Source organism: Loxodonta africana, chromosome 3 (genome assembly GCF_030014295.1).
Source record: "Loxodonta africana isolate mLoxAfr1 chromosome 3, mLoxAfr1.hap2, whole genome shotgun sequence".
NCBI lineage: Eukaryota > Metazoa > Chordata > Mammalia > Proboscidea > Elephantidae > Loxodonta > Loxodonta africana.
Genome location: NC_087344.1, coordinates 40,573,555 through 40,594,680, shown reverse-complemented (window position 1 = coordinate 40,594,680; position 21,126 = coordinate 40,573,555). Strand labels below are relative to the sequence as shown.

General features: G+C 57.0%; 2 protein-coding genes across 4 annotated transcripts in view; both read left to right on the top strand.

Moving 5' to 3' along the window:
* ACOT7 (acyl-CoA thioesterase 7) overlaps positions 1-1,433 on the top strand; it is a 133,454-nt gene extending 132,021 nt beyond the window's left edge. For all 3 annotated transcript variants that reach the window (XM_003413491.4, XM_010593148.3, XM_023552128.1), the window contains exon 9: positions 1,039-1,433. In XM_003413491.4, the coding sequence (XP_003413539.4) occupies positions 1,039-1,137 (99 nt within the window). In that variant the 3' untranslated portion in view covers positions 1,138-1,433. The remainder of the gene's footprint in view (positions 1-1,038) is intronic.
* A 9,500-nt stretch (positions 1,434-10,933) lies between these two features.
* On the top strand, positions 10,934-20,483 carry GPR153 (G protein-coupled receptor 153). The gene is made up of 5 exons (XM_003413492.4): positions 10,934-11,289; positions 11,700-12,129; positions 16,431-16,623; positions 17,190-17,374; positions 17,851-20,483. Exons 1-5 carry the CDS (start codon positions 10,934-10,936, stop codon positions 18,493-18,495), a joined length of 1,809 nt encoding a protein of 602 aa, XP_003413540.1. The 3' UTR covers positions 18,496-20,483.
* Positions 20,484-21,126: the final 643 nt, after the last annotated feature.

The following is a 21,126-nucleotide window of genomic DNA, read 5'->3' as shown; positions in this document are numbered from 1 at the left end:
TTCATTATCCCACCAGGCCAACAGGCATAAATCAGGACTGCTGTTGTTAGCTGCCATTGAGTCGACTCTGTGCTCCACAGGGTTTCCTGGCTGCAGCCTCAATGGAAGCAGACTCCTAGGCATTTTTATTTTTCCACAGTACCGCCGGATGGGTTCAAACTGCCGGCCTTTAGGTTAGCAGTTGAGCACAAATTGTGAAACCTGGGCTGGTCAGCTTGATTCTAGCCCTGAGTATGGGGACTTGTTAAATCTTAAATTGCTCAGAAGAAACCCCCCAAAAAAAAAACCAAACCCAGTGCCATCGAGTTGATTCCGACTCATAGCGACCCTATAGGACAGAGTAGAACTGCCCCATAGGGTTTCCAAGGAGCGCCTGGCAGATTTGAACTGCAACCCTTTGGTTAGCAGCCATAGCACTTAACCTCTATGCCACCAGGGTTTCCTTTGCTCAGAAGAAGGAAGCAGCAAAGGGGGTGATGATGGTCCAGTGCTACCCCCTGCCCATGGAGGAGGCACCATCATGCTGAGCCACCAGGCACTCCCTCGGCCCCCGTTTCTCTCCGGGTGCCCCGTGCAGATCACTGCTGCTCTCTTCCCCAGCTCCAGCTTTACGCTTCCCCCCTACGCGCACTTCATCAAGTTTGTTTTTCAACTGAAGCTCACTACCAAAGAGACACTGGGCGTGGAATTCCACCTGCCAAGACAGGTGATGAAGGCACAGCCAACTCAGTCGTTTACCGCTTCCTCGCCACCATGCCAATCCCTTTCAGACTTCCCTTCTCAGTGTTCCCTCCCGGAACTCAGTCACTCTCTGCTCTCTGAGCCCCTCAAAAGCGGGCCTGTCGGAAAGGTCGGGCAGTCCCAAGGGGTGGGGGACCTCTGAGCCCTCCTGGAATGGTTTGTCCAGGTTGGGGGGAGGGGCAGTTGAGTGCCCCGGGCAGGGTCACTGACTCTCCAAGGCGGGCACAGGTCCCAGACTCCACAGTCAAGGGACACCCCTCTTGCCTCTAACCAGACTGTTTCTGTGTGTTGTTGCAGCCGGAGACAGAGGACGAGAAGAAGCGCTTTGAGGAAGGCAAAGGGCGATACCTGCAGATGAAGGCCAAGCGGCAGGGCCAGGTGGAGCCCCAGCCCTAGACGCCTGCCTGGTGGGGACCCAGAGCACTGAACCCCTTAGGATTTGCCCTTCAGCCACAAACCCAATTAACATTGAGAGCTGGTGTTGTGTGAAGTATTTGTAACGCAGTATTAACCTCTACTCTGTCCTAAAAACATACACCAAAGCTTATTTATATTATTCCAGTGTAAATGCTACACAGTGTTGTCCCCGCACCCAGGGCCTTCCATGGGACCCTGGGGATACTTCTGTCACTGTCAAGTATATGAGGAATCCAGCACCATTAATAAAGCTGCTGTTTGGCTGGGCCCACAAATCCCATGTGGTCCTTGGTCTCTGGGGGCTGCTCTCGCACTGGGCCCAGGATATGGGGGCTGGGGCTCCGCGTGGTGCCAGACTGAGGACAGACCACAGTTACCCCTGCTCTGCCTCTCTCTGCAGTGGTCTCAGCCCTCCGCTCCATGGGCCCCATACCCCCTCCCTGCATCCCTTCAGAGCCAGTACCCGCTTGTACCTCAGAACCGGGGGCACAGCAGCCCAGACCTATGTCTGGCTCATGACCATGCTGACTAGAGAGAATGCCATCCCCCTGGGCCCTGTGTCCCACCTCTTGGCCCCGCAGACCCCCTGCCACCTGGACATCAAAGGCAGCCCAAGCCCTGGGGAAGGTTGTGGATGCTGGGGCCACCTGCCAGGGGAGTCCCACCCGCGACTTCCCAGCTGCCTGGCTTTGCAGATACCAGTCTCCCAGCCTTGCATAGCCTACTGGTAAATGGGGGTAGCCAGACTGTATGAGAGGCATGTTAGGAGGCTGAGCCCCCGGCCCACTAAAAGCCTGGAGACCCCAGCCCTCTTGGGGCCAGCAGAGCCAGAGGCCAGGGTCCTGCTGAATGGGGCCTCCCAGGTGGCCTACTTCCAGGGCCCCTGTACCTGAGATGGAAACTGCTCCCACTGCTGCTGTCCCACCTAGCCCGTTCTCAGGCAGGGGGGTTATTGGGATGGCCTGGGGGTAGGGGTCTGAGGGTCAGTGTGTGCATGTGTATCACTGCGTGTTTGTGTACATGTGTGTGGTGCGGGGTGGCTGTGTTGGTGTTTGTGTGTTCATCTGTGTCACTACATGCATATGTGTGTGCATATGTGCATTGTGTGGTATGAGGGTGTGCATCTGGGTCATGTGCATGCATGTATGTGTCCACATGTGTACAGTGATATCTGTCAGCATTTGTGTACATGTGTGTCACTGAATATGTGGTGTAAGGGTATCTGCATCTCACTGTGTGCATGTGTGTGCATCTGTAACTGCGTGTGTATGTGCATATATGGTGTGAAGGTGTTTGTGCATGCATCTGGGTCAGTGTGCACACGTGTGTGTGCATGTGTGTGGTGTGAGGGCGTGGGTGTCTGTTTCACCACATGTCTTTGTGCATCTGGTCCAGCAGTCTTGGACAGATAAACTGCCAAGGCCACTGCAGGGGCCAGGGCCCACCCCCTCCCTGAGAAAGTCCCCTTCACCAGGCATACCGGGAGGTGGCTGCTGGGAGAATGTTCCAGACTCAGGCTGGTCGGCAGCCCACACATCTGTCCCACCACCTGCAGAATAGTCTGGCTCGCCCACAGCTGCAGCCTCACACAGGGCTCCTTCGGGCCCCTGGGGAGTCGGAATGCATGGCTCCAGATGTGCAGAAACAGCCCGCCAAGAGCCTTTGGAATCTGCCTCGGGGCCCAGTCCCGGCTGACATGGATGTTTCTGCCAGGGAGCAGGGGGAGGGAACCAATGAGCCACTGAAGGCCACAGGGCCCTACCCTGTCCCTCGGCCCACCCCCCCAGGGCTGGCTTCAGGCAGCTTCAGCCTCCCAGCTCCACCCACTCCCTCCCCCCCAGCCTCTTAAAGGTCATGGTTGGTCCCCCTGGGCCCAGAGCAGGGAGGAGGCCTTCCCTGCAGGGGGAGCAGAAGCCCTGCTCTGCGGCTGAACCCAGGTCTGACACTAGCCAGCCATGCTTACCCCGGGGATGCCTGCACTTTGAGGCTCCAGCTCAGGGATCCAGTCCCCAAGGTGTCTCTAGCCCCTCAGTCATAGGATGGTAGACCTGGCATCAAAATCCTGGTTCAGCCCTGGGCATCTTGAGAGTTGGGAGGCAGGTTTCAGGGGAGCCAGCACGGACCGAAGGGTTGGTCCACTCATCAATGTGGCTTTGGTCCACTGCCCAGGGAGGTCCAGAGGCACTGCCCACCCATATGGGGCTCCAGCCCCACAGCAGTGCAGGGGGCACAGGACGCAGCCATGTGGGGCAGTCCAAGGGGCAGACAATGTTGAATACATCAAGATCCCTTCCCCTTCCTCTGAGTCAGCCCGGGCAGGGGCAAGGCAGAGACAGCAAGGGTGAACCCGGCTGGCGGAAGGGAGCTGGGGGCAGCAGGCCTGGTGCAGGCTGCCCTCTGCCAGCTGGGCAGAGCCCTGCCATGGCCTGGGGTGTCTGAATCACTTGCGACTCATGGCGAAGCACGGTTTACCTTAGAAATGCCACACTCGGTCACCAGTAACCCCATATGAGGCTCCCACCGCCCTTGGCCCACTTATAACCAGGGCCACCAGGCAGGAGCTGGCCTGCTCCCAGGGCCCATAATGTACAGAGGGGACCCCACCGCCTCAGAAGCCACACATGGTCAGCAGCATGGCTCAGCCCCCTGCTCACCAGCCCATGTGATTTTGTGGAATCCTTTCACATAAACACCTTTACTTCTGTCTTTTTGGACTGACCCTACCACCCACCCTGGGCCCCCTAAAGCCGCTTCTAACTCCCACTGCTCAGGGACCTGTGGTATGGAGACTGTTTAACCAGGCACAGGAGCTGGGCTTTGGTGGAATGAGGGCAGCCCTGCCCAGCCCAGGAAGGCACCAAGCACTGTCTTGGCTGCAGTTGGTTTGGATCTCATCCTGGTCAGGTACCCGCCCCACTCTGGACACAGGGTTACCCACTGGTGGATGCTTCCCCAGGGTACTGGGAGAACTATGCCACCCAGGCAGCCCAGAAGGTCTTCAGGGGCCTAGTGCCCAGGTTAGTGTGGTCAGGGGCTTCTCAAAAGAGGGGACACCACCCTTCATCTGGACATGAGGCCAAGACGGCAAAGACCACTCCCTCTTGTGGCTTCCAGGGATCACCACGGCCATGAAGACACGGCCTTTCCCCACTTAGACGGGTCCAACTGAGACGGTCAATCTATAGGTGGCTGTGCGGCAGCTAGCAGTGCTAATGGAGGGTGAGGGTACGTTCGGGGGTGGCTGCAGACCCAGGCGTTTCCCAGCTTCTGAGAGAACACTTCTGAGCCCACAGGGGAGGGGTACCACCCAGCAGCCCCGGTCCTTGCACTAGATTCCCTGCCGGACTCCAGACGCCCCCAACTCCCGACCCAGGCGAAGTGTAAATCCTTCGAGGACATCTCCTCTCTCTGCCCCGCCCCTGACTCTGACCACTCCCAGTTCCTAGAAGACCTCAGGCCCTCCGTGTCCTCTCTCCACTTCGCGCCTCACGGCTCACCTGGGTATGGCTTCCTCCGGGAAGGCCTCCCTGAGCCCCCAACCCCAGGTTCTGATTGTCGTTCCTAACCAACGCCCCACTGGCCCTCCAGCCCCCAGAGCTCAGGGCCTGGATCAACCCGAGGCAGCCTGGGGGCCGCGGCGGGGAAGGGGCGCCGGGTCGCAGCGTCAGGGCAGCGCCTCCGCGGACGCGGGAGGGACAGACTCACGGACACCGGCCGGACGGTGGGCGGGGCGGGGCGCCGAGGGGCGGGGCAGCGGCAGCGGTAAGGCATGCGCCTTGCTCCGCCCCCCGCCCCCAGCCGCCCGCCAGCCCGCGGAGCCCAGCTCCTGAGCCGAGCCGAGCGGCGGGAGCGCAGCGCGGCGGCTGCGGCGGGAGCGGCGGCGCGGAGAGGGGGCGGGCCGGCCGAGGGCGAGCCCAGCCACTGCCGGCCACTGGGGCTGCCGCGAGCGACGATGCCCCGGCCCACGGGCCGCTCGGCCGCCGGCCTCCTTCCCGGACACCGGCGGCCAGCGCTTGGCCCAGGGGCGCGGGCGCCGGAGGCAAGAGCCGCGCGCAGGAGCCCCGGGCGCCGAACTGCAGGGTGAGCGGCGCCGCCCTGCCCGGGCAGCGGCGGGAGGGCCGGGCGGAATGGGGCTGTCCGAGGGCGCGCGGGCCCCGCCTGGGGCTGCAAAAGCCTCCAACTTGGGGACCTTAGGGCTAACTTCCTCGGGGTCGGCCTTCCCTCTGTCCCTCCCGCCTCCTGGCCTGGCAGCGCATCCCCAGAGGAGCGGGGTGGCAGACTGGGGTTCCGGCCTGCCACTGCCCAGCGCAAGCGGGGGGCGCCGGGGACGCGGTCCGCCAGCGTCCTCTCCCCGGGCCGTCGTCTGGACGCCCCCCCGGTGCTGAACAGGACCGGGGGGGGTGCCCCTTAGGGACCGCAGCTGGCAGCGCGGGTTCGGGGCGGAGATAGGGGCTGGGGCCGGGACCCGGGGAAGTGGGGGCGGTCGTGGCGGCGGGGGGCGTGCCAGCGAGGCGGGGGCTCCGCGCTGATCCCGCCCAGGCCCTCGCTGGCAGCCGCCGGGCGGACTGCAACCTCGGGGCGCTGGCAGGCGCAGGGATAACGGGCACAGCCCGAGCCCGGGGAATCCTTTCAAGTTCTGGGTTCTCTTTGTTGCGCAATCGAGCCCTGGGGCCGCGCGACCTCATTGGCCCGGGGACGTGACGTCACACCCGGGCCCCGCCCACAGGCCCTGCTGGGCCGGGGGAGTCTTCACCGCGGGTGGGTCCTAGGCCCGCCACACTTTGCGTCTGCCCTGCGGAGTGCGGCTGTGCAGGAGGGCGCCGGTTCCAGACGGGGAGGCGGGAAGCCCCAATTCAAATACTGCGGGGAATCTTTGATATGATGCAAGAGAAACTTCCCAGCAGGGGACACCCTGGATGCCGACGCTGAGCTGGAGGTCTGGCTGAGAGTGGACACTGCACCCTGTGTGGGTCAGTGGGTCCGTGGCCACTAGCTTAGAGACAGGTGACGCTCTGATCCCATGCAGCCAGGCCCCTCTCACTCTGCAGTTGGAGATCTGGTATCCACCCCACAACCTCAGTGACTCCTCCGCCATCTCAGGACCACTGGGTTCAGTCCTAGACCCAGACCCTGTCCAGCCACTCTGGGCTGCTCTGGGCAAATCACTTGCTAGAGCCTCAGTGTTCCCATCTTCAATGTGGGGACAGCAGGATTTACCGTGCAGGCTACAAGGGTCAGACTCAAAGCCTCTTGCAGCAAGGCACTGTAGGCTAGACGGGCAGGAGAGCTGCCCATGGCGCCTTCCTCACCACTCTCCACAAGCAATGAGCAGGTGGGCATGTGGGGCCACAGGGGTCAGACAGTGGACCTGCTGAGGAGTCTGAGGAAGGCCTCCCAGTCTGACAGCCAAGGCAGGTAGAAATAAATGCCCAGCCCCCTAGGCACCCATTGAGCAGGGGCTCCTGTTTGATAACTTAGAGAACACTTAATAGCTGCAGTCTGTTCTGTATAGCCTCTGGCCCACAGCGGTGACCCACGCCCCACACACTCGGAATGCCTGGGAGCCGCCAGGCACCCCAGAGGCTGGAGGCTCCCCATGGCCTTGTCTCCCCTGAGCTGGTCACAATGAACAGGTTTGAGGCTCACCCACAGCCTCCAAGCTCACTGTCTTGGCGCTTAGAGACCGCACAGCTCAGTGAGCTGGTTGTGGGGGGAGTTGCAGATTGAGGACAGACATGGTGTGCATTTAACGAGCACTCGCTCTGTGCCAGGCTCTGTTCTAAGCACTTTGCCTGGAGTAGCTCATTCGATCCCTACAACCTACATGGTAGGTACTATTACCTCCAGTTTACAGATGAGAAAACTGAGGCACAGAGGGGTAGCCTGCAGCCCCTACACCATATGCCCTGTTATGCCTCAGTCAGGGAGGTCTGCTGGTCACAGGAATGGCTGGTGGAGGGTCAAACAGGGCAGTCCCATCTCCTACCTGTGTCTGGGTGGGGGGAAGGGGCCTCCTCTGGCAAGCAGAAACCTAATAAATACTTGGAGGAAGTTTCCTTGGCCGCAAAAGTCCCCTGCCCCCCTCAGAAGGGTTGCCAATGTGGTCCAGACTGGACTCCTCCCTCCTGGGCCAGGGGTCTGGGGCAGGCGGTGGGGGGAGGGGTGGGCCGTAAAGATGAATGAGACACATCCCTTGAGGATCCCTCGGTGTCCAGAGGAAGTGAGGCCACAGACAGACCAGCTTGGGGTGCCTGTGGCTGAGCAGAACAGCTTTGGTTTTCCCTGTCCTGAACGTGGGGATCTTGGATAAGACAGCAGTGGGGTCCCTGGGGGTCATGTAGCTGTGTCCAGTGCAGGAGGTGCCCATAGTGTTGGGGCAGGAGAGAGGAAGTAAATGAGAGTAGACAGGCTCCTGGGGGAGAAAAGCCAGGCCTAGAGTTAGCGGTTGCCGCTTCCTATGCCGCTTGCTCTAGAATGTGGCCAAGAGGGCCTGTCCAGGGGACTTTGAGCCAGAGGGACAGGCTAGGGCTCTACCCAGGAAGGTGACTGAGGGCTTGGAGGCTGGGAGGAGGGAAGGAGGGACTCACTGCCCAGTTCTCTGGCAGGATGGGGCTTCCTGCCTCTCTCCCTGCCTCCCACCCAGCATCCTATGTCCCTGGTTCAGTTCAAAGCCTGTAGGCAGTTCCTCCCCAGGGTCAGTGTCTGGTCTCTGGGTTGTTTCCAGACTCATGCTGCCTAAGCCATCTAGGATATAATACTGACCACTACCCCTGGGCACCTTCTGCCTTCAAGACCCGGACCCAGGGCATGATTTTTTTTTTTTAATTGTAAAAAAAACACACACAGTACATTTGCCAATTTCACATTTTTCACATGTATAATTTAGTGACATCAATTACATCAATCATGTTGTATAAGCATCTTCGATAGCCATTGCCAAATTCCCATCACCATAAACAGAAACTCACTGCTTCCTAAACAGCGACTCCCCCTTTTTCCCTTCCCTCCTGCCCCTGGTAACCACTATGAAACTCTGATCTCTATACATTTGCCTGTTCTAGCTATTTCATATAAGTGGGCTCAGACAATATTTGTCCTTTTGTGATCGACTTCACTTAGCATAATGTTTTCAGGGTTCATCCATGTCATAGCATGTATCAGGACTTCATTTCTCTTTATGGCTGAATAATATTCCATTGTATAGATATACAGTCATGCACCGCATAACGTCCGTACGGGAAGCGTCCGACCACATGTTTGTCTGTGGTTCCATAACGTTATAATAGAGTTCAGAACTCCCAATCAGAGAACCGGAAAGAGTAGATGTAACTTGACATAGCAAATGCAGCAGCTTCCCACACACGACACTTGTTATCTCATGTCTCTTGTATATAAAGCAATAGTGCTGCCAGACGTATAATGGTACAGTATATATATAACCTATAACACATATGTCTTGATAGTCATAATAAACGCCTATGTTACTGGCTTATGTATGTACTGTACTTTCTATCATTATTTTAATGTGAACGTTCCCTACTTAAAAATAAAAAGTGCACCGTATAATAGCATATCCTTCGACTCCTAGGCAGGAGCATCCAATCTTGTGTATTGTGCATCTCTTGAGTGTTGTAACATTATCTCTCTGTTTAATTTTCTTTTGAAAATATTATTGTGAAGTGCCTCATGGCTCCCAAACGTAGCAAAACCAGTGTTAGTGATAGAGCAGCAAGAGGCGAAGGAGAAGAATCAATTTGGAAGTGAAACAAAAGGTATACCATAATAGAAAATCCTGACAGAACAGGAGAACAGTGAGGTGCAGACCTCAAATTCTTGTAAAAACACCAGACTTAATGGTCTGACTGAGACTAGAAGGACCCTGGAGGTCATGGTCCCCAGACCTTCTGCTAGTCCAAGACTGGAACCATTCCCAAAGCCAACTCTTCAGACAAGGATTGGACTGGACTATAAGACAGAAAATGATACTGGTGAGGAGTGAGCTTCTTGGCTCAAGTAGACACATGAGCCTATGTGGGCAGCTCCTGTCTGGAGGGGAGATGAGAAGGCAGAGGGGGACAGGAGCTGGCTGAACAGACACGGGGAATAGAGAGTGGAGAGAAGGAGTGTGCTGTCTCATTAGGGGGAGAACAGCTAGGAGTACATAGCAAGGTGTATGTAAGTTTTTGTATGAGAGGCTGACTTGATTTGTAAACTTACGCTTAAAACACAATTAAAAAAAAAAAGGTATCCCATATAGCTTTGCTAAGTATAATGTAGTGTTCACGCAGGGTCCAAATCATATAACATCCTATTTCATAGAACATATTGTGAATGTTAAGCAACACATGACTGTACCACAGTTTGTTTATCCATTCATCTGTCAATGGATTTTTATTTCCACCTTTTGGCTATGGTGAATAATGCTGCAATGAACATTGGTATACAAATATCTGTATGAGTCCCTGCTTTCAAGTCTCTTGAGTATATACCCAGAAGTGGGGTTGATGGTCATAAGGTAGATCTATGTTTAATTTTTTGAGGAACCGCCACTGTTTTCCGCAGTGGCTGTGCCATTTTGCATTCCTCAGGGCACAATACTGACCGCTACCCCACAGCACCCACTATGCGTGAGCCCTAGGCTCAAGGCTTTAGGATCGTGCTGTCTGTCCACTCCAGCCTTCCCGTGTAGGAAGCATCACAGTCCTTGGCTCCGAGAGGGATACTTATGTGCAGAACCTTGCCCAAGACACACAGTTCGTGTGCTGGGGTGGAATTCAAACCCAGCCTGTGGTGGTACCAGGGGCTACCTGGAGCACCTGACTGTGGAAGGCCAGCTGGAGCTGGCCAGACAAGGTGTGCCATTTCCTCCCCAGAGTGGGCATGCAAGTGGTGACCAGACCCTTCCTCCCCTCACAGGACAGGCGGAAAGGAGAGGAAAGGAAGGCTTGGGAGACTTCTTCCTCCAGGGTGCTGGTCAAAGGAAGCTGGACAAATTAAGGCCAGAGACTTCAAGAAATTGAGTAGGGTAGCCCCTGTGGGTTGTGCAAGCATTCCAGAATGTTTGATTGAAAGAGGGCTTACTCTTGGGCAGGGCCAGGCACAGATGGGGCAAGAGCACCTGGCTGGTTCCCAGAGGATGCAGATGGCCTGGGAGGAAGCCTGCACTCCAAGCCTTGACCAGCAGTGGGCGCAAGTGAGGGAACATGCACTTCCGGGCACCCCTGTATACAGGCCAAGGTCCCTGGGTGGCAGAAATAGTTCGCACTTCACTACTAACCAAAAGGTTGGCAGTTTGAACCCACTCAGGGGCACCCTGGAATAAAGGCCTGATGATCTCCTTTGTTAAGATTACAGCCAAGAAAACCCGATGGAACTCAGTTCCACTATGTAACACATGAGTTGCCATGAGTTGGAATCGACTTGATGGCAAAGGGTTTGGGTTTTGATTTTTGGAATACAGGGATATGAGCAGGAGACCCCCACCGCCCCCCACCCCCACCCCCGGGAGGAGAGGAGAGCAGAGCAGCCTGGCCTGAGCCAGAACCAGACAGGAAATGGTGCTTAGGGTGACCTTCCCCAACTCCCACCCCCCAGGGGCTCCAGAGCTTCAATGCTTTGGCCAGAGGGAGGGTTGCTGAGCATTTACCCGCCTCCCCCTGGCAGATGTTCATGGTCCCTGGTGCGCCAAAACTGCTGTGCAGAAGGGCTGCTGCTCTGAGCCAAGGCAGCCAGAGGAGGATGCCCCAGCCACCTGGCCGCCCACCTCATCTGCATCATGAGTGAGGAGCGGCGGCTGCCTGGCAGCGCAGTGGGCTGGCTGGCATGCGGCGGCCTCTCCCTGCTGGCCAATGCCTGGGGCATCCTCAGCGTTGGGGCCAAGCAGAAGAAGTGGAAGCCGCTGGAGTTCCTGCTGTGCACACTGGCGGCCACCCACATGCTCAACGTGGCCGTGCCCATCGCCACCTACGCTGTGGTGCAGCTGCGGCGGCAGCGCCCCGACTACGAGTGGAACGAGGGCCTCTGCAAAGTCTTCGTCTCCACCTTCTACACCCTCACCCTGGCCACTTGCTTCTCTGTCACCTCCCTCTCCTATCACCGCATGTGGATGGTCCGCTGGCCCGTCAACTACCGGTGAGCCCGGGGAACCCATGTGGACTGGTACACCCACTCCAAAGTCCAGCATGGGTGTTCCTAAAGAGGGGACATACGGGCATGAGCACGAAGGTGTAGCTGCTCTACTGTGTGCACACATGTCCTCGGTGTGGGACCGGGTTGCCCAGGGCAGGGAGGAGGCTCACAAGGAGCTGCTCTGGGCTACAAGAGCGTACACGTGTAGGCATACATGTGGGTATGCCCGTGTCCACTGCAGACATGCTTGGTGAGGGGACAGGAGACGATGTACACTAGTAGACCCTGTGCAGGGGTCAGGGGCCCCACCATGGTGGTTTGCAATGACTGTGGTGTCCTGGGGCCCAGGGACAGTTGGGGTCTCTGGGAAGACCCTGTGAGTGATGCTGGCTCCCTCCATCCCCCCATGGCAGGCTGAGCAATGCCAAGAAGCAGGCGGTACACACGGTCATGGGCATCTGGATGGTGTCCTTCATCCTGTCGGCCCTGCCTGCCGTCGGCTGGCATGACACAAGCGAGCGCTTCTACGCCCACGGCTGCCGCTTCATCGTGGCTGAGATTGGCCTGGGCTTTGGCGTCTGCTTCCTGTTGTTGGTGGGCGGCAGCGTGGCCATGGGCGTGGTCTGTACTGCTATCGCCCTCTTCCAGACACTGACTGTGCAGGTGGGGCGCCAGGCCGACCGCCGAACATTCACTGTGCCCACCATTGTGGTAGAGGACGCCCAAGGCAAGCGCCGCTCCTCCATTGACGGCTCCGAGCCCGCCAAGACCTCACTGCAGATCACGGGCCTCGTGGCCACCATCGTCGTCATCTACGACTGCCTCATGGGCTTCCCTGTGCTGGTGCGTGAGTGTTTTGGGTGGGGGCACTTGTGGAGGATATGGGCTCTGGGGCAGCACTTGTTGGATCTCTGACCAGCCCTATCCTTTGAAGTGGACACTAGCATCCTTCCCATTTTACAGAATTAGAAACTGAGGTTCAGAGAGGCAAAGTAACCCACCTAAAATCAGGGTAGCCATGAAGGGAACTGAACCCACAATACAGATCCTGTAGAGCCAGGATCTTTCTGTAGCACTTCAGGGAAATTTCCTCCCTTCACCTGGGGCCCATTCAGTGAAGAGGGTATGGAAGGTAGGATGACATGTCCACAGAGTTTTCCTGGTGGGTCCAGGTGCCAGGATCGACAGAGTAGGGGTGTCTTAGTTATCTAGAGCTGCTGTTACACAAATAACACAAGTGGGTGGCTTTAAAGAACAAAACTATTTTCTAGAAGTTCTGGAGGTTAAAAGTCCAAATCAGGGTCTCAGCTTTGTCAACTCCTTTCTTGTAGGTTGTTGTTTTCATTAGGTGCCGGTGAGTCAGTTCTGACTCCTAGCAACTCTATGTACAAAAGAAGGAAACACCACCCGCTCCTGCCCCATCCTCACAGTCATTGCTATGCTTGAGCCCGTTGTTGCAGACACTGTGTCAATCCATTTCATTGAGGGTCTTCCTCTTTTTCGCTAACTGTCTACGTTACCAAGTTTGATGTCCTTCGCCAGGGCCTGATCCCTGCTGATAACATGTCCAAAGTACATGAGACAAAGTCTTGCCATCCTCACTTCTAAGGAGCATTCTGTCTGTACTTCTTCCAAGACAGATTTGTTTGTTCTTCTGGCAGTTCATAGTATATTCAGTATTCTTTGCCAACACCATAATTCTAAGGCATCAGTTCTTCTTTGGTCTTCCTTATTCACTGGCCAGCTTTCGCGTGCATATGAGGTGACTGAAAATACCATGCCTTGGGTCAGTCACACCTAAGTCCTTAAAATGACATCTCTGCTTTTTAGCACTTCAAAGAGGTCCATAGACCCAAGCATTCCTTGGTTCCTTGGCAGTCCTCACATGGCATCTATCTTCTCTTGTATGTGCTCATCCCTGTGTCTAATCTGCTCTTTTTATAACTCAAAAGTGGTTAGGTTTAGGACCCACCGTACTCTGGTATGACCTCATTAATATAACTTTAGATTGCATTATGGAAGATAATTATGTTATGTTACATCCACAGGTATAGGGGTTAGGATTCCAACACATACTTTGGGGGAACACAATCCATAATGGGGGGCTTTGGTGAAGTGGGGATGGGGGAACCTGGAGCAGGAGGCAGGACAAGGCCACAGCAGGCCTTGAGTGACTGCTAAGTAATTGGATTTGATTCTAAGGGCTGAGAAAGGTCAAGGTAAGGGCTGGTCTGATGCAGGCCCTGCTGACAAGGGTCCAAGGCCGAAGGGGCTGCCTTGAGGCTCCTCTCTGTGGAGCTGGGGCCAGGCCTGGCCCAAGAATGAAAGTCTAGGCTCAAGGGCCTTCCTGTGCTAAGGTGCACCAACCCCTCCCATCCTCGGGCTTTGGCCCAGCCCCCCGCCCAAGGATCTGGAGTGGGGTGGGCGGCGGGGTGGGGAATCTAGGGGCAAGGACCAGCCTGAGAGGCTTTAAGTAGTTGAGCAGGGCTGCATCCTTGGAGTCATTCCAGGATACCAGCTCCAGAGAGGGGGTTGACAGGTAGCAGCCTCAGAGCCAGGGGTGCACACGGGCTGCTGCGTGACGCATACCCCCACTGACCTGCTGCCGGTTTACCCCCAGGCTGCAGGGCCTCATGTGTACAGTGGGATGGCATCCCCAACCATGCCAGCTGTGACGAAGGAGTATAGGTGAAAGTGTCCTGCGGCAGCCGGAGGCAGCAGCTGGGACAAGGAGCAGGAGAAGGTTCCCACCCCAGCTCTCCTCAGGGCAGGGGAGAGGGTACCATAAATGGGTCCATTCCATGTTACAGGCATGTTACAACTACTGTCTGGAATGCTTACCTTACCCTTTCTCTCTAAATACATATATATGTTGTTAACTGACGTTGAGCTGGCCCCCGATGCATGGTGCCACCTGCAGAACAGAACACTGCCCGGTCCTGCACCATCTTCATGATGGGTTGCAGATCAGACTGTTGTGACCCGTAGGGTTTTCACTGACTGATTTTCAGAAGTAGATCGCCAGGCCTTTCTTCCTAGTTCACTTTAGTTTGGAAGCGCCACTGAAACCTGTCAGCATCATAGCAACATGCAAGCTTCCACTGACAGACCAGTGGTGGCTGTGTGTGAGATGCGCTGACCAGGAATTGAAACGGGGTCTCCTGTGTTGAAGATGAGAATTCTACCTTTATAGTGCAGGATATTCTTAGCCCATTTTACTGATGAGCCATCAAGCCAGCCCCTGAGAGGTTTAGCAGCTTTCCGAAGGTGACACAGTTGCAAATGGCAAAACCAGCACCTTGTCTGCACCATGTTCCGGGGGCTGTTGTCACAAAGTATCATGAACTGGATGGCTTAAAATGGCAGAAATCTATTCTCACAGCTCAGGAGGCCAGAAGTCCAAAATCAAGGCCATGCTTCTTCTGAAGGTTCTAGGCCAGGATCCTTCTTGCCTCTTCCAGCAGCTGGTAGTTTCCAGCATTCCTTGGCTTGTAGACACATCACTCCAATCTCTGCCTCAGTCGTCACATGGAGTTCTCCCTGTGTGTCTCTGTGTCCAGAGTTCCCTTTTCTCGTAAGGACACCTGTCATTGGATTAGGGCCAACCCTAATCCAGTATGACCTCATGTTAACTACATCTGCAAAGACCTTATTCCTAATCAAGATCACATTCACAGGTACTAGGAGTTTCCTGGGTGACACAACCTGACCCACAACATTCTGTTTAGGAAATAGTTAAATGTCACTCTTGGGAGGGGTAATGAAGGCTCTCTTGGGAGACGGGGGATGGGGGATCCCCAGGCCAGAGACCTAAAGGCGGTCTGGGGTCCAAGGCCTAGACCCCAGTGGGAGGCCACTGGCCATGGAGGAGCAGAAAGTTCCCTGAACTAGAAGGCTGGAGACTTTGGTAACAAAAAGGGGACAGAAACCCATGTCCCCACCTCTCTACAGCTGTCATGAAGGTAGGAGGGCCTGGAGAGGGAGGCAGAGCAAGGAGGAGCTGGCCTTGACCCCAAGGCATGGGGAAGGTCAAGAGGAAGTGAGGGAGGAGCGTTGTCTAGGTTTCCTAGAGGTGCTGTAACAGAAACACAGAAACATATTATTATCTCACAGTTCAGAAGGCTGCAAGTCCGAATTCAGGGCAGGGCACTAAGGGAGGTCCTCTCTCTGTCCCCTCTAGGGGAAGTCCTTGTTTACTTGCCTCAGCTTCTCTAGCCCTGGAGTTCCTCTGTCCCTTGGCAATCTCTGCGTGTTATCTATCTTCCCCTATTTGTGCTGTTTGTTTGTCTCTGTGTCTGTGTTGTCCTTGTCCTGTGCAGTCAAGTCAATCTGACTCAGTGACTCACATGCTGCTCCTTAATGTCACTCAGCAGTGATTAGGTTTAGGACACACCTACACTGGTATGGCCTCATTAACATAACAAAAAGAGTACTTGGATGGCGCAGTTAAGCACTACCTGTTGCCATAGAGTGACAGCAACCCTCTAGGACAGAGTAGAACTGCCCCATAGAGTTTCCAAGGAGCACCTGGTGGATTCAAACTGCCGACCTTTCAGTTAGCAGCCATAGTTCTTAACCACTACGCCACCAGGGTTTCCTACTAGCCAAAAAGTTGTCGGTTCAAGCCCACCTAGACGCACCTCAGAAGATAGGCCTGGCGAAATGCTTCCGAAAGGTTCCGGCCTTGAAAAGCCTATGGAGCAGCTTTACTCTGCACACACAGGGTCTCCATGAGTCAGGATCAACTCAAATGCAACTAACAACAACAAAGGAAACCCTATGTCCAAATAGGATTACCTCCACAGGTATAGGTGTTAGGATTCCAGTGCATATTTTGGGGGGACACAATTCAATCTCTAACAGGTACCAAGTGCCGCCCAGTACACTGTGAAGGGCTGTGCATATGGGGGTTACAACTATTGATCTGGGTAGTGAGCAGCTTTTGGTGGGTGGGGCCTCCTACCTTCCACAATGCTCTTTCCTCCCTTGACCTCTGAGCCCCATTCATCTCAGTCTCTTCCCCCCTAGTAGGGAGTTGTTGGGTTTGCCATGCAGATGGGGACACTGAGGCTGGGAGGGGAACTATATGATGGGTAGGGAGCCCAGGCTAGGGTCCTGCAGTGCCAGGCTGTATCCTTGCGCAGGTGGTGAGCTTCAGCAGCCTGAGGGCAGATGCTGCGGCGCCCTGGATGGTTCTGTGTGTGCTGTGGTGCTCAGTGACTCAGGCCCTGCTGCTGCCTGTCTTCCTCTGGGCCTGTGACCGCTACCGTGCTGACGTCAAGGCCGTCTGGGAGAAGTGCATGGCCCTCATGGCCAACGACGAGGACTCAGACGATGGTGAGGCTTGCCTGCATGGCCCTGGAGGATGGCATCTGGGCAGGGTCTCGGGGTCAGTAGGAACACAGCTGTCAGGTCACCATATGGCCCATAGGTCACCCCTGTACCTGAGCTCCTAAGAGAACTAAGTGTGGGGCTGAATAATCCACACATAATTCACTAATCTCTTCACAGGGCACCCCCTGTACGACTTGGTTGTCCCAGGGTCCCCAGGTGAACTGGCCCAGGGCTCCTGTAGACGCTGGTCCTGTCTACTGACAGCAATATCAGTATTACCCTAGGCTGAGCCCTTGCCCATGCCAGGTACTGTAGCTCCTTGTGTATTTAGTGCCCCCAGCAGCTGCTGGGGTAAACTCGGGCCCCACCTCATATTCTAGATGAGACTGGCTTAGTGTGTGACCTGCCCAGTCTCACAGCTAAAGGGTGGTGGAGCTGGGATTTAAAGCCAGGATTCAACCCTTCCTCTTTTCACTAGCCAGCCCCCTTCCCTGGGGGGTGGGGTCCTGGAACTTGCTTCCAGATGCCCTGATTTTTCCATGACCCTGAGCCTCTGCCCTGCCCTGCAGAGATCAGCCTGGAGGGTGGCGTCCCCCCAGACCTGGTGTTGGAGCGCTCCCTCGACTACGGCTACAGGGGCGAGTTTGTGGCACTGGACAGGATGGCCAAGTATGAGCTCTCTGCACTGGAGGGGGGCCTGCCCCAGCTCTACCCGCTGCGGCCCCTGCAGGAAGACAAGATGCAGTACCTGCAGGTAAGGATAGGGCAGGCCAGGGACACCATGTATGTGGGGGTGGGGTATCCTGATCCCCTCAAGGCCTTTTTTTCTGACCTCATTTCATGCCCCAGGCAGCTCCAGGAGGTGGCTTTCACCCTCTGGAAATGGGTAGTAACTGGCCCATGGTGACAGCCTCTGTTGGTGGGCTGAGGTCAGACACCCCAGCCTCTGCCCCTGTCTCCTGTTCCTCGGTGCCCTGGAAGGGCAGTCCTCTGCCGCCTATGTTATTTCCTTGGGGCTCAGCACCCCCTTCAGGGGGCCCTCTCCCTAAGCAGCCCAAGCCACTGACAGCAAAACCGAGCCTTGGGGAGAGCTGCTACTTGCTCCATATCTCGAGCTCTGAACCAGGTTGCCAGGGCTTAACAGCTGGCCCCTGCCCCACAGGCCGCCAATTTCCCAGAAGGGCAGCTGGAGGCCCTCCTGTTTGCAGCTGAGGCCCCGGATCTCCACAGGTCCCACCCACGCGGCGCTTCTCCCACGACGACGCGGACATGTGGGCGTCAATGCCGCTGCCCGCCCTCCTGCCCCGCTGGGGGTCCGGCGAGGACCTGGCCGCCCTGGCGCACCTCGTGCTGCCGGCACGCCGTTGCAGCAGCCTGCTGGCCTTCGCCGAGGACGCGCCCTCATTCTGCCAGCGCCGCCGCTCAGCCGAGAGCCTTCTGTCGCTGCGGCCCCTGGACGGCGGCCCGCGCCACACCGCCGACTCGGCCCCTGGGAGCCCGGGCAGCCCGCGCCGCCGCCCCGGGCCGGGTGCCCGCTCCGCCTCCGCCTCGCTGCTGCCCGACGCCTTCGCCCTAACGGCCTTCGAGCGCGAGCCGCAGGCCCTCCGCCGCCTACCGGCGCCCCCAGGGCCGGGTCCGCCCGTGGTTCCCGCCGCGCCCGACGTGCCTCCTGGCGGCGGCGCTCTGCTGAGCCCCAGGACGCGCCCGCCCGCGCACTTCGGACCTTTGCACTCTGGCCTGAGCGCGTCGTGGGGGGAGCCCAACGGCCTACGCGCGGCGGGCGGCGGCGGCAGCACCAGCAGCTTCCTGAGCTCGCCCTCCGAGTCCTCAGGCTACGTCACGCTGCACTCAGACTCGCTTGGCTCGGCGTCCTAGGGCCCGATGGCCCCCGATCCCATGAAGCCGAGCAAGCCGGGCCGCCAGCGGGGCCCAAGACCAAAGATCCCACCTTGGTCCCGCCTCAGGCTCGGGACGGCCGGCTTTAAGCCCGCCCACCCTGCCCAGCCCTGTGCCACTCTCCGGGGAGGAGACGGCCTCGACGCCTCCTCGTCTGGCTCCTCCCTGCCGGCCCGGGAGGAGGGGGTTTGCCTGGAGGAGCAATGGCTACCTTGGAAGACAGGCTTGGCACCTCCTGTGCGGATCTGAACCTGGGAAAGGCGGGGCTCTGCATGCCCAGCTGCGCCCACCCAGCCCTGGGGCAGCTAGATGGGGGTGGGCTGTGCCGGCTTTCCTCTCTGCGCTGTAATTGTCACTCCGGGGGTGGGTGAGAGGGTTTCTAAGCACAGGGGTCTTCAGAGCCCAAACCAGGTCTCTGAGCAGGTATCCCTGCCTCAGAGCTGTTCTGCCTCCGTTTCCCCATCCGTGATGAGCAGGTGATCCTTGTTAACTCTCAGGGCTGTTTGGAGAAGTCTCCTGGTCCTTGTGCCCTGGCCACTGAGGGGACTGGGGTGTTGCTCCCCGGCTGAGGCCTCCCAATCTCGGTGCCCCCAACGCCCTTGGGAGCTAACACCCCACTCCAGTTAAGCACAACACTGTTGCACATCACCGTTGGCACCATGGCCACCTTGATCATCATTAGTGTCCCCTCCCTCATCACATGCCGTCGTTGCGTGTCCCCACCTGTCACCCACCTCTGTGACTCCCCCCATGAAGGCTGTGGGCACATGAGTGGAAAGGCCCAAAGCAAAGGGGGAGTGAGGCTCCCTTAACTCAGTGTCCATCTCCAGCCTCATCCCCAACCTGTGCAAGTGAGAGTCCGCGCCCACCCTGGGGCAGGGCTTTTCTCTGCTGTCCCTCCTGGGCAGCCCCTGGCCCCTTGCAGGCCTGGGCTTTGACCTGGGGCCTGAGGAGAGGCCTGCTGGTTTTTCATGAAGACCCTACACTCAGGCTGAGAGGCCCAGAAGCAGTTGTGATCTGGAGGCAGAGGCACAGGGCTTCTGCAGAGGCTGCCTCTTCCTGGCCCCTTCTCCATGCAACAGCTCTTAAACCTGATGACCTGGAGTGAGTTCCCAGGCCAGCACAGAGCCAGCCTGCACCCTGTTCCTCGTGCTCCACAAACCTGGCATTGCAGTACTGCGTCTGCCTCACAGGTGGCCAAGCCTGTCTCCTCACCCTCCAGACAAGGTCCCAGCCCAAGAGGAGGCTACTGGGCATGGGTCGGTGGGACTGCCTGCCTCTGTCTGGCCTCTGAGTCCCCTCCAGTCCCTGGATGTGGGGTAACCAGGAGAGGAGCTGACCACAGGTGAGCCTGGCTATGGGAAGGGCTGCCTCTGGCCAATGCTGCTGTGCCTTCAAGGACCAACATTTCATGTGGGGGCAGGGCCCACGGCTAGCCATGGTCCCCCCCCTCAGGCTGGCTCATTTGTCACCTTGGGTTTTCATTCTGTGTATATCATATCCAATGGCAATACTTGCAGAGGGATGCAGTCCCCAAAATCCCTCCAGTCTTGATTTTTACAAAAAAAGGGGGCACCCTAAATGAAAGACCCTGAGGTCTGGGGCTCCCCACTCCACTTTGTCCAGTCTCCAGGCCTGTTGGCTATGTTTATAAAAAGCTTGACCCTGGGCACTGGGGAGGGAGTTTTGTCAGTACCACGGCGCTGCACCCCAGAGCCAGGGATCCATTTGTAGCTTTTCACAACTAAGCATCTTTCTTCTGTACCCACCAAACTAAACCCACTGCCATCCTGTCGATTCGGACTCACAGCAATTCTATACAGGTACTCTTCTGTACAGGACCCAATAAAAACTCCCTTATGATTTGCACTCAGCCTCCCAGGCTGGTTTCATGGAAACATTCTTCTAAAACCTAACAGCACCACTGGCCAACTGCCCTCAAAATCTCTCTCCCTCTGGGACCTGAAATTCCTCTAATAGTGCTTTATTCTTTGCGGTCTGACTTGTCCCCTTTCTCAGGCAAGTGCTCCAACCCTGCCCAGCGATTGAGATGTGTCTGGAGTAGCCACAGAATGGAAGGGTGGGATGGGCACCAAGGCCCTACCAGCGCGAAGAAGGGCCCTATTAGCACAGGTGAGAGCCCCTGCCCCTGGGATGGCTTCAGGGGCCACTAGCCCAAGTGAGGATAATGCAGAAGGCTGATTCGGGCAGGGCAGTTGTTAGGGCTTGGGGAGCCAGGGATCCGTTGTGCCGGAGACCTTCCCGCCGCCCTCCTCTATTGGAATTTGGAAGCCGCGCCCTTGGGTCCACAGTGCAAAGCCGCCACCTGGTGGCTAGCAGAAGGATGCATCCCAGCTGTCCCTGCCTGGCGCAGCCAGAAGCCTCGGTCAGCGTGACACCTACAGCCAGGAACCTCGCCCCTGCTCCGCGCTCCGGGGAGCCGCTGGGAGTGATAGGGGAGCCAGGCTTCCTGCAGTCGCACTAAAACGCGTTTAGTGCGCCTACAAGTCAGGGACTGCCCCCCAAAAGAAAATTTTCCTATAGGAAGTTGGTATTTGTGGTTCAAAAAGAAGCATGGATGTCGACACCGTGGGAGAAATTGGAACCTTC